This window comes from Otolemur garnettii, unplaced genomic scaffold (genome assembly GCF_000181295.1).
Source record: "Otolemur garnettii isolate 467f Iridium unplaced genomic scaffold, OtoGar3 scaffold00101, whole genome shotgun sequence".
Lineage (NCBI taxonomy): Eukaryota > Metazoa > Chordata > Mammalia > Primates > Galagidae > Otolemur > Otolemur garnettii.
The window spans coordinates 7508127-7521837 of NW_003852496.1; the positions used below are offsets into that span (position 1 = coordinate 7508127).

The window sequence follows — 13711 nt, forward strand, 5'->3', positions numbered from 1 at the left end:
GTGGGAGCACACAATTCAAATATCTGTTCAAAGAGCACGTCCTTTTAGAAACGCTAAAATTGGTGGGAGCACACAATTCAAATATCTGTTCAAAGCACACAATTCAAATATCTGTTCAAAGCACACGTCCTTTTAGAAACGCTAAAATTGGTGGGGGCACACAATTCAAATATCTGTTCAAAGAGCACGATTTCGTCTGTGTTGTCTTGAGGAGTTACTTTGTCCCATATGATGCCATCAAGAAGCCTTTCTGCATCGACTAAAGTGGTGGTTCTCAAATGTCTAATGTCCCTGGAGGTTTTCACTCAGTGGCTCTGGGATAGGCTGGGAGATGTGAATTATGAGCTGGCCTCTGAGGTGATTCTGACGGAAGGCTGGGTGTGCGAACCTCTGGATTAGGCTGTCCCATTGAAGCCGAAATGACTCCTATTTTATACCCAGAGCCACACCTATTTCTTCCAGTCTAGCCTCTATGCAGAGCTAAAACTCACCATATCACGCCTCAGCTTTCAATGGATTCTTTTTTTTTTTTTTTTGAGACAGAGCCTCAAGCTGTCCCCCTGGGCAGAGTGCCGTGGCATTACAGCTCACAGCAACCTCCAACTCCTGGGCTCAAGCGAGTCTCCTGCCTCCGCCTCCCAAGTAGCTGGGACCACAGGCGCCCGCCACAACGCCCGGCTATTTTTTGGTTGCAGCCGTCATTGTTGTTTGGCGGGTCCGGGCTGGGGATTCGAACCCGCCACCTTAGGTGTACGTGGCTGGTGCCTTAGCCGGTTGAGCTATAGGCGCCAAGCCTTTCAATGGATTCTTTATGCCCCTGGGTTGAAGTTCAAACCTTTAACATGGCCCAAGCCGTCCTGCCTCCTCCACTGGGCTGCACTGACCCACTGTCTCACAGTAAATGGGCCTTTCAGTTCCTCAGACTCTCTGAGCACCTTCTCACCCATGTCTCTGCCTCTCCTAAGCCCCCACTAAAGCACTTACCCCTCTCCCTTTTCACTTCCACTTAAACAACTGCTCCCTCCTGACTTTAGACTCTGTGCAGAAAGGCATGTCCCGGGATGATGTGGAAAATGATACCCTGGGGAGGGCGCTGGTGGGGGAAGCACTGACATTATGGAGCCTGAGTCCAGTGCTCTTGAGCCTCGCATCTCATTTTGGACTCAGTGCCATCCTGGGGACTTTCCCCTACTCTCCAGATAAGGAAATCAAGGCTCAAAGAAGTGCCAAACGGGCCACACTACCAAGTGTCCAAACCAGGAATCTGAATTCTAGTCCTTCTGCCTCTACAGCCTGAGGAAGAGAGCTGAGAAGTAAAGAGGTAAAAGAAAAAAAGAAGTAAAGAGAATGACAGAGGAATTTAATGTTTTTAAAAAACACCCTCCAGAATAAAAATTCAACACCTTGATGGCTTAATATCCATCACGTGGATTCAATTATCCTCAATTATGCTCAGTTGGTAGAAATAGCTAGCTAGGGAACAGAAAGGAGCCTCTTTCTTTCTGGGCCACCCAAACCCTAATTCTTCACCTTAGCTGAGTACAATCAGCTTCAGAGCCAAGCCTCAAAGGGAAGCTAAGATCTGGTGCTCAGAAGCAAGCAGCCATTCCGGGAAGGCCCAGTTACAGCCACAAGTGGAACCTGCTGCTTTAACTTCACACCAGCTCCCAGCAGGCCTAGCAATATTCCTAAAGCTTAGAGTTTGCATAAATAAAAACTAACTCCAAATTGATCTTGAATGCTGAAGAGAGTCTTAATCAAATTCAATGCCAAGATGGAGAGTTAAGCAATTGCAAAACCCTGGGCACACACACCACAGTGGTCTTTGTTTCGGACAACAGCTTCAGCTTCCACCTGATCCACCTCTCATTACTGAACTAGAGTTACCAAGGGGCGGAAGAACTAAGCTGGAAATGAGCCAGCTTTACCCTTAGAAAAACAGTACAAAATAGAGCTAATCCTCCCAAACACTCCCTACTCACTCATTGTTTCCAGAGTCTTAAGAGAATCTTTGCAGCTTCCTTTTCAGGGGTGTAGCTAAGCTTCCAATTTAATTAAAAGTGAAAAAAAATGATAAAACCAACTTTTATAAGTGTCTCTTATGTGCCCAGAACCGTGATAGTGCTTAGTACCTGTAGCTTAATCAGCACGTGATTCTATTGGCCCCATTTTACATGAGGGTCAGAAGATTAAGTCACCTGCCCAGAGTCACACAGTGACAGGTGGCAAGAGCTGCCTCAAATCATTCTGTAAAATGAGATAATGGAAGTGAAATTAAGCAGCAAACCTAAATAGACCCATATGATCACAAAGCCTTCAGGCTGTCTCCCCCATGGGACCTCCCAACTAGGACAGCCTCATTGCGTAAGCAAAACTCAAGGGGCTAAATGACATCCCTCAACTTCCAAGTTAGGCCAGCTCCTCGTGGGATAAGAGAAGCTTTTGAACTCCGACATTATCAATAATTTATCCTCTAGGGAAGGGGAAATTCCCTTCTCTTCTTCCAAGGGCTCACAGAGGAAGCCCAGATATTGCCAGATCTTCTACCCAGATTGCTCCTTATACCCCAGGGCTTCCCCACTGGAATGGGATTCTACTATGGCTTAGGGTCCATTGACCACCTTAGATGACCCCAAGAGCAAATGGGACTCAACACTGAGTGTTGTGCTGGTTACTTAGCTGGTCTGAACTCACTGGTGTTTGGTGCAAGGTCAGCGTCTGGGAAGGAATGGCTGAATGGAGGGAGGAGATAGGATGATAGCTGATATGGTGAAACATGTAGCCTGCCCCTTCCTCCTACGACTTCCATCATCATCAGTCAAGAAGCATAAACCCAGAGGGCGAAGGAGATTCCTCTCTTTCCTGGGCTACCCCCTACTGCTTATCTTCTAAAACTTCCCTCCTCAGCAGTCAATCTGTCCATATTGCCAGGGGCACATCGAGAAGAGTATTTCTGAGCACAGTAAAGAGATACTGTTAAAGCTAAAGGCCCAGGATCTGGGGCGCACAGCCTGTGCAGATGGCCAAATAAAGAGCAGCACATGGCTAGAGACATCAGCTCTGTCTCAGCATTTCTGTCAAACAGAGATTGCCCAGGCCAGCTCCTTCCTGGGGTCTTATTCTACTTTTCTAAAACTACTGATAAATAAAATAAAAGAGTTTAAGAGCCTGAGAGAACCATGGAGTGGCAAGTCCAGAAGAGAGGCGTATAGATTCAGGGTCTTTTTCATTAGTATTTTACAACCGAGAGTATGTTCACCCAAAGACAAAAAATATGAACTGATTTATCCATCATTGACGCTGGTGTTTACACAACTGTACTCCTGCCTTCTTTTTATCCTTCTCTGATGATGTCCAGCCAGAGGATCAGCAGACCAACAGGCTGTTAGCTTCTGTTACACTCAGGACCTCTCACTGCTGGCAAACCGACTTCCTGGAGGTATCAAGTGGCCCGTACATTTTATCACTCCTGAACTGTGCCTCCCACGAAAGAAAAATAAAAAGGATCTGGCCTTGCAGAGTTGAGCCACTGGCCCAGGAAAGGGCAACTTCTTTCTTTCTTTGCAGGTTTTTTTTGGCCGGGGCTGGGTTTGAACCCGCCACCTCTGGCACATGGGGCCGGCGCCCTACTTGTTTGAGCCACAGACACCGCCCATTTCTTTCTTTTTTTAAATAAGAGATGGTGATTGATAGGAAGCAGAAGGAACAACACTACTATGCTAAGACTTTCAATGAAAAAGTTCTCTCTGCAAAAGCAGACAAACCCCAAAGTGTATATACCCCATGATTTCTACTTATACAAGTTCAGAATCGGATAAACATCTCCCGTGGTGTTGAGAGTCTACAGGTACTTAGCTCTCTGTAGGAAGTAGGCAATAATCATTGGAATAAAAATAAGGAGGCCTTCAGGGATGCTTGTCCACATTTTATTTTGATCTGTGTGGTGGGCATATGACTGTGTTCATTTTGTGATAATTCACCACATTGCACATTTAACAATTTTTGTGATTATTTATATGTATTTTATCCATTGACAAAATGAATTCTCTGTATAAGATAGAAAGTAATTAACGCTTTATTGCCACCTGCTTGCAGAATCTAATTCATATACATTGGGCCAGACACTAAAAAAAAAAAAAAGCCAAAAAACCCAAGAAACTCATAAGCCTATTTTTTCACCTTACACGTTTTTCCCTGTTTTCAATTTCAGTCAGAGGTTTTTTTCCAGGCAGAATTTCCTTGAACCTCAGGGCCTAATCAAGCCTTTTTCTACACTTGGCCAATCTCTGGATTGGCCAGATTCTGTCTGCAGTCCCACAGAGAGAACAAGTAAGTAATCCTCAGGCCTCCCAGGTCTGACATGGAGGAGGAGTAGAGACCTAGAGAGTGCAGGAAAAGTTAAGGAACTTTCTCCAAATTACACAATGAGTTGCTGGGGGGCCTTTTGATTCTCAGTCTGAGGACTATCACTTTTCTACTACATCTCATTCCACAGGGGCCAATTAATCAACATTCTCCTTTGGGGAACGAAGAAAAATGAACCCAGTAACCTTCACTGCTCATTCTTTGCATACAAAGTACACAAAAGGGTTTACCAAGTTCCTCTCCAACAGGAAATCATTTGTCTCAGAGAGCCAGGAAGAAGAGGAGAGAAGTGCTGAGTCTGCAACAAGGGCATTGCAACACAGCCCAGTGTTTTTTGGAAACGCTGTTCCCCTAATCAAAACACAGTTGCATAAATGGACTCACTCCACTTAAGAAAAAAAAGAAAAGTTGTTTAAAGCCTATAAATGGGGACCACACAACCCTGATTAATTTTTAAAGTTCCTTCTCTGCTTTTTTTTTTTTTTTTAGAAAGTAGCTAAAAATAAAGGCTCGAAACTTGAAATAATGTAAGCAAGTAATCACCCACACACAACTGGGCTTTTCCCATATATGGCTGTGTTATTCTTCAGGCTCTGAAAAGGCCAAATGAAGAGATGGCCAACAACCAAAATAATCCTTCAGACGTTTGAAAACGAAGAGAAAGAACTAGAAGAGTTGGTGAATGACAAACAATTGTGAGGCTCAATGGGGATAAGTAACACTGAGAGGGATTTGTTGCCATAGAACTTTAAAAACATGAGCACATGCATTTTGACACTGCCCCTTCTATAAAGAGACTGTTTGGCCCTCTGGCCTCAGCACTGAGAAAACTACAACTGCAGTAATTTAACATAAAGGACTTAAAGAAGGAAACCAGTGCAGGGGCATGACTGAAAATTTAATTAAGGCCCTTCCCAGTATTGAATCTGTAAAGGAGATGAAAACACATCTCAAGGTCAGAAAAAAGGTAGGGAGACTTGCAAATGATTAATATGAAAGCTTAAGTAGCAGAGGTCAGCCCTGGAGGTCAGCTTCCTTCTGATAGATGGTTATTACAGGGCCTGTTGGGTTCTACTTGAAGCGTCCCCGTAGAGAAGATTAAAACATTCATGTCAAACAAATGCCACCTTGTATGAAGCAGAGGGGAAAAGTCCCACGTTCACAGTGCTCTGTGGTTTACGAGACCTTGTCAGATGTAATCCTGGATACCGGGTAGAGCACCTGCTTCTACTGATACAGAAATTGAGGTTCAAGGAGGTTAAGTGACTAACACAAGCTCTATGAAGGGTGGCTCAGCGCAACAGGGCTAGGGGAGCAACCAGAGGCTAAACCTGCTAACATGCAGGCCAGGGCTCCTTCTCCTCACACAACCTTTGAAACAACACTGGAAAGACTGTGAGTTTAGGTCTGGACTGTGCTCACTAACTCGCTCTCTGTGATACCACGGACAAGTCATTTCCTCTCTTCTGATTCTCATTTTCAAGTGAGAAATGACAGGACTGTCAAACAACAGGAGGCATACAAGCAGGAACCGAGGGAGTCGCTCTGATCTCTGCGTTTTTCTGTGAGTCTGTTCTTGCAGATCCTGAGATGGGCCTTACAGGCACGAGGACCACTTCATTAATGGGACAGCCTTTGTGTGATAGGCTAGAATATATGCACGGAATGTAGAAAAATAATTTCCAACAGAGTGAAAAACCTCTTCAATTTTCAAAAAATATCATAACACACTGTAATCCTAGCACTCTGGGAGGCCAAGGCAGGTAGACTGCTTGAGCTCAGGAGTTTGAGACCAGCTTGAGAAAGAGTGAGACCTCATCTCTACTAAAAACAAACTTGTGACAGGCACCTGTGGTCCTAGCTACTTGGGAGGCTGAGGCAGGAGGATCACTTGAGCCCAGAATCAAGCTTGCTGTGAGCCTGGGGCAACAGAGTGAGTACTCTGCATCAAAAAGTAAATATACAGGCTTGGCACCCGTAGCACAGTGGTTACAGTGCCAGTCACATACACTGAGGGTGGTGGGTTAGAACCTGGCCCAGGTCAGCTAATTAACTGCAACAAAAAAAAGGCAGGCATTGTGGCGGGCGCCTGTAGTCCCAGCTACTCAGGAGGCTGATGCAAGAGAATTACTTAAGCCCAAGAGTTGGAGGTTGCCTCTGGTTACTACCCTAGCCCTCCTGTACTGAGCCACCCTGCATAGAGCTTGTGTTAGTCACTTAACCTCGTTGAACCTTAATTTATGTATCAGTAAAAGCAGGTGCTCTACCTGGCATCCAGGATTATGTCTGACAAGGTCTTATAAACCACAAAGCACTGGGGGGGGTGACGCCATGGCACTCCACCAGGGGTGACATAGTGAGACTCTGTCTCAAAAAAAAAAAAAAAAAGTAAATATACATTTATTACAATGAAAACTACTGGAGAGGCAACGTGGACTCTAATTTTTCACCTAACTGATTTTTTCTTTTTCATTCCCTAAGGGATGGCCCAGCCTTATGATGCTTCAGATTCTTTTTCTAAAAAGACATCCCACTTTTTGGTGACAGCACATGCTTCTAATGGTTTTCCCATGCTTACCCATAAAAGATTTCTACGTGGATAGAGACTCAGGGATCATTTACTGAGGGCCTGTAGTATATGACGCCTTCCTGTCATCCTTAATCTGTACAGCTGAGTTCGGTGTTACTATCTCCATTTTACAGATCAGAAAACTAAGGCTCAGAGAAGTTTAGTGACTTGGCCAAAGCAGGCCATCTGAATAACTGCAGGGCTGGAATTTAAACCATCATCTGGCTGATTCCAAAGTCTGTTCTTTCTCTTTCTGCTCCATTATGAGGCCTCTTATCGGCTTACGATGCTCATCAAATACTCTGGGCAACGCTGCTTGTTCATGATGTTTTCTCGTCACTATTTTGCAGCAAGGAATACCTTCCAGGTGGTCATAAAGTTCTCCCACTAAGATTCCAGCTGGAGGATGAGCAGGGTGGATACCAGGTGGGCTGGGCTGATGCAAGGGCAAAGTGACCCCACATGCTTTCCCCCTGTACCCGAGGGATCAGGTTCAGAATCGTCATTTTATTTTCAAACCACTAACCTGGTGAGGCACAAGCCCTAGAGAGGTTGGAGGCTCATTCATGCGATCGTCACTGCTGCTGGCAATGGCATAGCCCCTGAGGAAAGGAAATAATTAAAGCTGTTCACTTAATCAAAGTTTATGTTTAACTTATGTGAAGAAGATCTGGCAGACATCCCTGTAAAATTTATAAGGATGACTAAAAATGTCCCTTGCTGGGCACCATAAGCTAGCAAAAAACTAATTTCCCTGGGAGGGAAAGTAAAAGAAGTAATACAAAAAATGCATGGTTTGGAGCCAGAAAGATGAGAACCTGCGACCACAGGCAAGGTGCTAACTTTCTCTGTGTTCAGGGTCATCATCTCTAAAGGAGGAATAAGAGGGTTGTGATGAATAAATCAGGAATATGCTATTTACTAGATGAACTGCCAAAAGGAATGTCTGGCATGTGATAGGCAATAAATATTAACTCCTCTGCTCTGAGATGTGTCAGACGTAAAACACCACAGCACATTTCTGCATTGAGATTTTGAAGTGGGAAACTGTCTAACCTTAACTTATTGAGTTGCTATAAATGTTACCAAAATGAAGGAATAAAGATGAAAAACAACTAGGCAGGAGAAATAATGTGCTCTTTCCCAAGCATCACTAGTATCACAAAAGAAATGAAACACGGCACCTAGTGTTTCAGGGAAAATGCAGACACAGGGTCAGGGGTAAGGGAGCATAAAATCAGTTCTCAAGGATTTTATCCCTAATACTTTTTGTCAGGAGGGGACACTAAACAGGGATAGCTAAGGTGGGTGACAAAGATAAGAAGAACACAAAAAAAAATGAAATGCTTTCCATTTAACTTGGAGGACCTGCACTAGTTACATACACTACCGAAATTGCACAGTGGTCATCTTTTCAACTGCATGGACAAGCTCTGAGTCACATAATAAATAGAATATTCATGTTAATTTGTGTGTTGACTTTCTGAGAACTGGAAAAATAAATCTTTGAAAAATTCGATCTTCTCCTTCCTGTATTACAAACAGCCCAACATAGTGATCAAAAACAGTTGGGAAGCCGCACTGGCTGGGCGAAACCCTGACTGTGCCACTGACTATGTGAGGTCAGCTACTTACTCTACTGATACTATTTCTCAATATTCCCTCATCAGAAACAGGACTAATAATAATTCTTTCTTCATAGGTTTGCTATGAGGAGTAAACGAGGAGATATTTGTAAAGAGCTTAGAACAGTGCCTAGCAAAAAGTAAGCATTATATAAATGTTTAAAAAAGCAAATAAATCACAGTGTATTTGTCATGTATTCAGCTCTGACTATGAGAGCTTAATTACTGAAAAATTGAAAAAGTGGTGCGGTACTGGTGGACAAGGTGATCAGGACCAATCTTCCAATTGAGAGTAAATAGAAAAGCTAAACAAAGTGTAAAAACCTACATTTGAATGCGTCAGAGAGCTACCAAGGAAGGAAGAATTACAGAGCCACGATCCATGAGAGGAGAGAGGCCCATAAAGGTACAGTAGGCACTTGCAGGGGAACGTACCCTCACAAAGGGATTGCCAACCTCCAAAAGCAGTGGCCACAGGATCAGAAGCTTAATAGTAATACTGACAGACTTACGGGGTGAGAGGGAAAACTGGATAATGGGGTCTGCCAATCGGGAGCAACCAGGAAGGATACCCCAAGCTTTGGGCTGGGCTCACTAGGGGATACTTCTTCAGAGTAGGATGAACTATAATAGACCAGCCCTGATCAGATTAAAGTGTTCAGGAACTGCTAGTGCACTTACCCTACTGGTTGGCCAAAAAAACCCAAATGTAAATATCATCTCTACAATTTGCATTTATAATGTCTAGTATTGCCTTAAAAATAACCAAACATATTCAAGGTACTGAGGAAATTTAAATACTAATTGGATATGTGATATTAAAGAATTGCCTTTGTTTTTATATGTAAAGATAGTAGTAATATATACTAAAAAGATACATTTTTACAAATGACATACTTAGATTTCCTTTAAAATAAGCCAGCAATCTACAGACACATGAAAAAGTGCTCATCATCTTTAATCATCAGAGAAATACAAACCAAAACCACTTTGAGATCATCTAACTCCAGTAAGAGTAGCCCACATCACAAAATCCTAAAACTACAAGTGTTGGCGTGGATGTGGAGAAAAGGGAAAACACTTCTGCACTGCTGGTGGGAACGCAAGCTAGTACGTTCCTTTCGGAAAGAAGTTTGGAGAACATTCAGGGATCTAATTGTAGACCTGCTGTTTGATCCTGCAATTCCTCTACTAGGTATATATCCAGAAAATCAAAACTCACTTGGCAAGAAAGATATTTGCACCAGATTGTTCATTACAGCTCAATTCATAATTGCCAAGTCATGGAAGAAGCCCAAGTGCCCACTGACCCATGAATGGATTAATTAATTGTGGTATATGTATGCCATGGAATACTATGCAGCATTAAAAAAAGATGGAGACCTTACCTCTTCTATGTTTACATGGATGGAACTGGAAAATCTTCTTCTTAGTAAAGTATCTCAGAATGGAAAAAAAAATATCCAATGTACTCAGAAGTACTATGAAACCAATTTATGTCACAACACACTTTCATGTGACAGATGAATCACAACTATAGCCCAGGATGAAGGAGGGAAGGGGAACGGGATGGGAAGGGAGGGAGGGTTAATGGTGGGACCACACCTATGGAGCATACTGCAAGGGTACAAGTCAGATCTATAGAACACAAATGTCTTAACACTGTGATTAAGTAAATGAGGTGAAAGCTATGTTAATTAGTAGGATGTAAGCACTCCAATTTGTACAAATAATCAACACATTGAATCCCACACAGGCATAAATGTATTCATGATCTATGTATATATGACTTAATAAGAAAAAAAAATAAAATAAGCTAGTCAGAGGAGAAAAAATGTGGACAGCAGTAAGACAGTATATACAAATGACGACTGGCCATATGTTAGTAATTGCTGAAGCTGGGGGGTGTACACAGGGGAGATACATACACACACACAATGCCAAAAAAGTATACATATTTTAAGAAAGGACAAAACTGTATTAAAATTGTGATACTCAATAAATATTGATGTTTAGTTATCTTGTATCTCTTATCATTGCAGAAATTGAATGTGTTTTGAGTATTACAATTGTAAAACTTATTTTTCTTCTTTCTTAAACTATGTATACGTATTTTTGACACCTTCTCTGTGTATGTATACACAAATATCTTTTTTTAAAAGGACAGAGTCTTACTTTGTCGCCCTTGGTAGAATGCTATGGCGTCAAAGCTCATAGCAACCTCAAACTCTTCAGCTTAAGTGATTCTCGTCATAGCTCATAGCAACCTCAAACTCTTCAGCTTAAGTCATTCTCGTCTCAGCCTCCTGAATAGCAGGGACTACAGGTGCTAGCCACAATGCCTGGCTATTTTTTAGAGATGGGTCTTATTGTTGTTCAGGCTGGTCTTGAACTCTTGAGCTCAAGCAATTTACCTGCCTTGCCCTCCCAGAGTGCTAGGATTACAGGAGTGAGCCACCACCCCTCCTTGCCCTTGACTTTTACATAATAAAAAGGGTTTTTTGTCTTTTTAAAGACCAGTTATATAAGAAGACAATATGTGACCAGAAACCAAGAAAAACAACATTCAATAAGAAGAGACCCATGGGGATTCAGATAATGGAGATATTTGATAAACACTTAAAAAAACCATAATTAAATGTTTCCAAGGAATCAAAAATATAAAAATAACAATTTCAGCAGAGAATAAGATCAATTAGAAATTCTTGACTTGAAACACAATAATGAAATTAAAAACTTGATGGACAGTTTTAACATATATTATACACAGAGGAAGAGAGGATTAGTAAACTAGAAGGTAAGTCAAAAGCAAACTGCTGGACTGAAGCAAAGAAAGACAAAATGATTGAAAATACAGAAAAGAGCATGAAGGACACATAGGTTGAATCTAATTGACATGCAACTGGCGTCTCAAAAGAAAAAGAGAAAAAGAATAGGGCAGAAGCAACATTTTAAGGAAAAAAATGTGTTAGCAAAACTAAATGAATACCAATTATGTAACGATAATAATACTGCTTAGGTCTAAAATAGAAAGAAAAATTTTAAATGAGCCTGCAGACATTCCTGGTTGCCTATCCAATATCCATGCTCCTCTTCTCCTTTATTATAATTTTATTCCGAGAGGCAATGTGCCCCAACCACAAGAAAACTGCACTTGGCCGCCTTCCTTGCAGCTACGAGAGGACATGTGATACAGAATTAGAATCAATGAGTGTCTTCCAGGAAAGCTCTTTTAAAGGGGGCATACTCAGAGGCACATAAAAGGCAACGTTTGTCCTTTAGTCATGGCCTTCTAAACTGTAACACAGAAGCGATACTGAAGGCAGAGCAGCCATCCTGTGACCACAAGGTGACGAGCAAAGTGAAGAAAGCCAAGTGGCTAAGTGAGAAGAAACTCAAGATCCTGGTATCATAACGAAGCCTTTCTACCAGCCCCAGACTGCCTGCCTCTGAACTTCGTGCTCCATAGAAAAGATGCAGCCTCATTTGGCTGAATCACTGAAGATGGCTCTCTGATACTTACAGCAGAATACAGTTTCTAACATAAATGATTCATGTACTCCCTTACAAGTGTTCAGGGATTAAAACAAAACAAAACAAAACAAAAACCTTACTAACCAAAAAAAAGCATAAAGGGCCTACACTCCCTACCAAAGATTTTATTCTCCCTTATTAGCAATTTCCAAATAACTCTAGAATTCAGCTCCGAAAGGATGCAGATATGAAACCCCAAAGACTACAGGACAAGTTCTTTTAGGCCACAGAACCAGACCTGGTTTTTTAAGTCTTGTTTTATTGTTTTTGCTTTTTGAGGAAAGAGCAATAATTAGAAGTTAGATTGAGAAAAGGCCAAGGGAGACACTGATGATCCACTGCCTACAAAAGCTTTGTTTCAACACCCGTCTCCAACCCACAGACTCACCCTTCTGGGTGCTGCAAAACAGAAACCATCAGTTCCACCGCCAAAGCTCCTGCAATCATGGCCAGTCCTGGGCGACTCACGGTGCATTGCTGGTCCAAGGTCCGGTCTCTGGTGGACTGCAGAGAAACAATCACTGCTATGTGCCTAAAGTTCTAGTCCATTCAACTCTAGCTGTCGTCTGAAGCATGAAACTCCTCCATGATAAAGCTTTAAAATGTAACCAGATGCTCATTGTTGGCAAAGAACATTCAGCTTCAAGTAACATCATTTCTTGCGATTATCAAGATAAACAAAATATATGATTTAGGTAACTAGACGAGGTAATATGCTTAAAAGGATTAGCAGCTTAAACAAATTAAGGATTTGGAGAAAATCAACCAAAAATGCAGGCTTAGCTGCATAGCTGCATTACATGTGCCATTAATGGACTCAGTTCAATTCCACTGTGCTTGGGAGCTAGGAGATAGAATACTAATAAGTGATTCTGCCCTGCCATTCTGAGTTAATGGTCTCCGAGTTACTGTGAGATGAGAGCAGTCATTTACGATTCCTGCAGTCCCCAGTTCTATATGCCTCAAACAATGTGGGCATCTCCTCACTCTGAGTGTGATGCTAAAGTTATAACTACAAGGATCTTTTTCTACAACGGGGCTCCAAACACAAGCCTTCACTGGTCCAACCAAAGAAATCTAACCTTCCAACTGTGGGCAACTTAGGAGGTTTTTAGAGATAATCTTGACTCTGAAAATGTCACCTTGTGAACAGGTAAGATTTTACTGCAATGGACCTCTGGTCCAATTTGTTGGCAGTGACTAAATAGCAAGACCAGTTGGATATTACTACACCGTGATGGAGCTCCGCAAGCCATCCACAGAAGAGAATGATTATGATCTCTTAATTTTTTTTTTATATTGGGAGGAAATAAAAGCCAGTCACCTAAGAGGTCTCAGCTAATAAGGAACAAGTTTTAAAAGAAAGGAAAAATAGAGGGGAGGGTACAGAAAACATCTCTGCTTTGCTTCACTGGAAATTATTATCTGTTCTGCCAAAAAAAAAAAAAAATTCCTACAGACTGGCTCATGTGGCGTCACAGAAGCTGCAGAATCTTGCACTTGTTTGGTGTGGTCTTGCTGTTCAAAGCACCTTCACACTTGACCCTCTCTGCACAGTGAGTTGACAGGACAAGTATTCTTCCCTCTCCTACCAGGAGTGCCAAATAAAATATAAGAT

The 13711-nt window shown here is 42.1% G+C and overlaps 1 protein-coding gene across 1 annotated transcript in view; it reads right to left on the reverse strand.

The window, feature by feature from the left end:
• The window catches only part of ATG7 (autophagy related 7), a 222420-nt gene that overhangs the window by 156854 nt on the left and 51855 nt on the right, over positions 1-13711 (reverse strand). The window contains exons 14-15 of the mRNA XM_023516977.1: positions 12482-12597; positions 7461-7536 (exon numbers count right to left, since the gene is read on the reverse strand). Of these exons, the coding sequence (XP_023372745.1) occupies positions 7461-7536; positions 12482-12597 (192 nt within the window). The remainder of the gene's footprint in view (positions 1-7460; positions 7537-12481; positions 12598-13711) is intronic.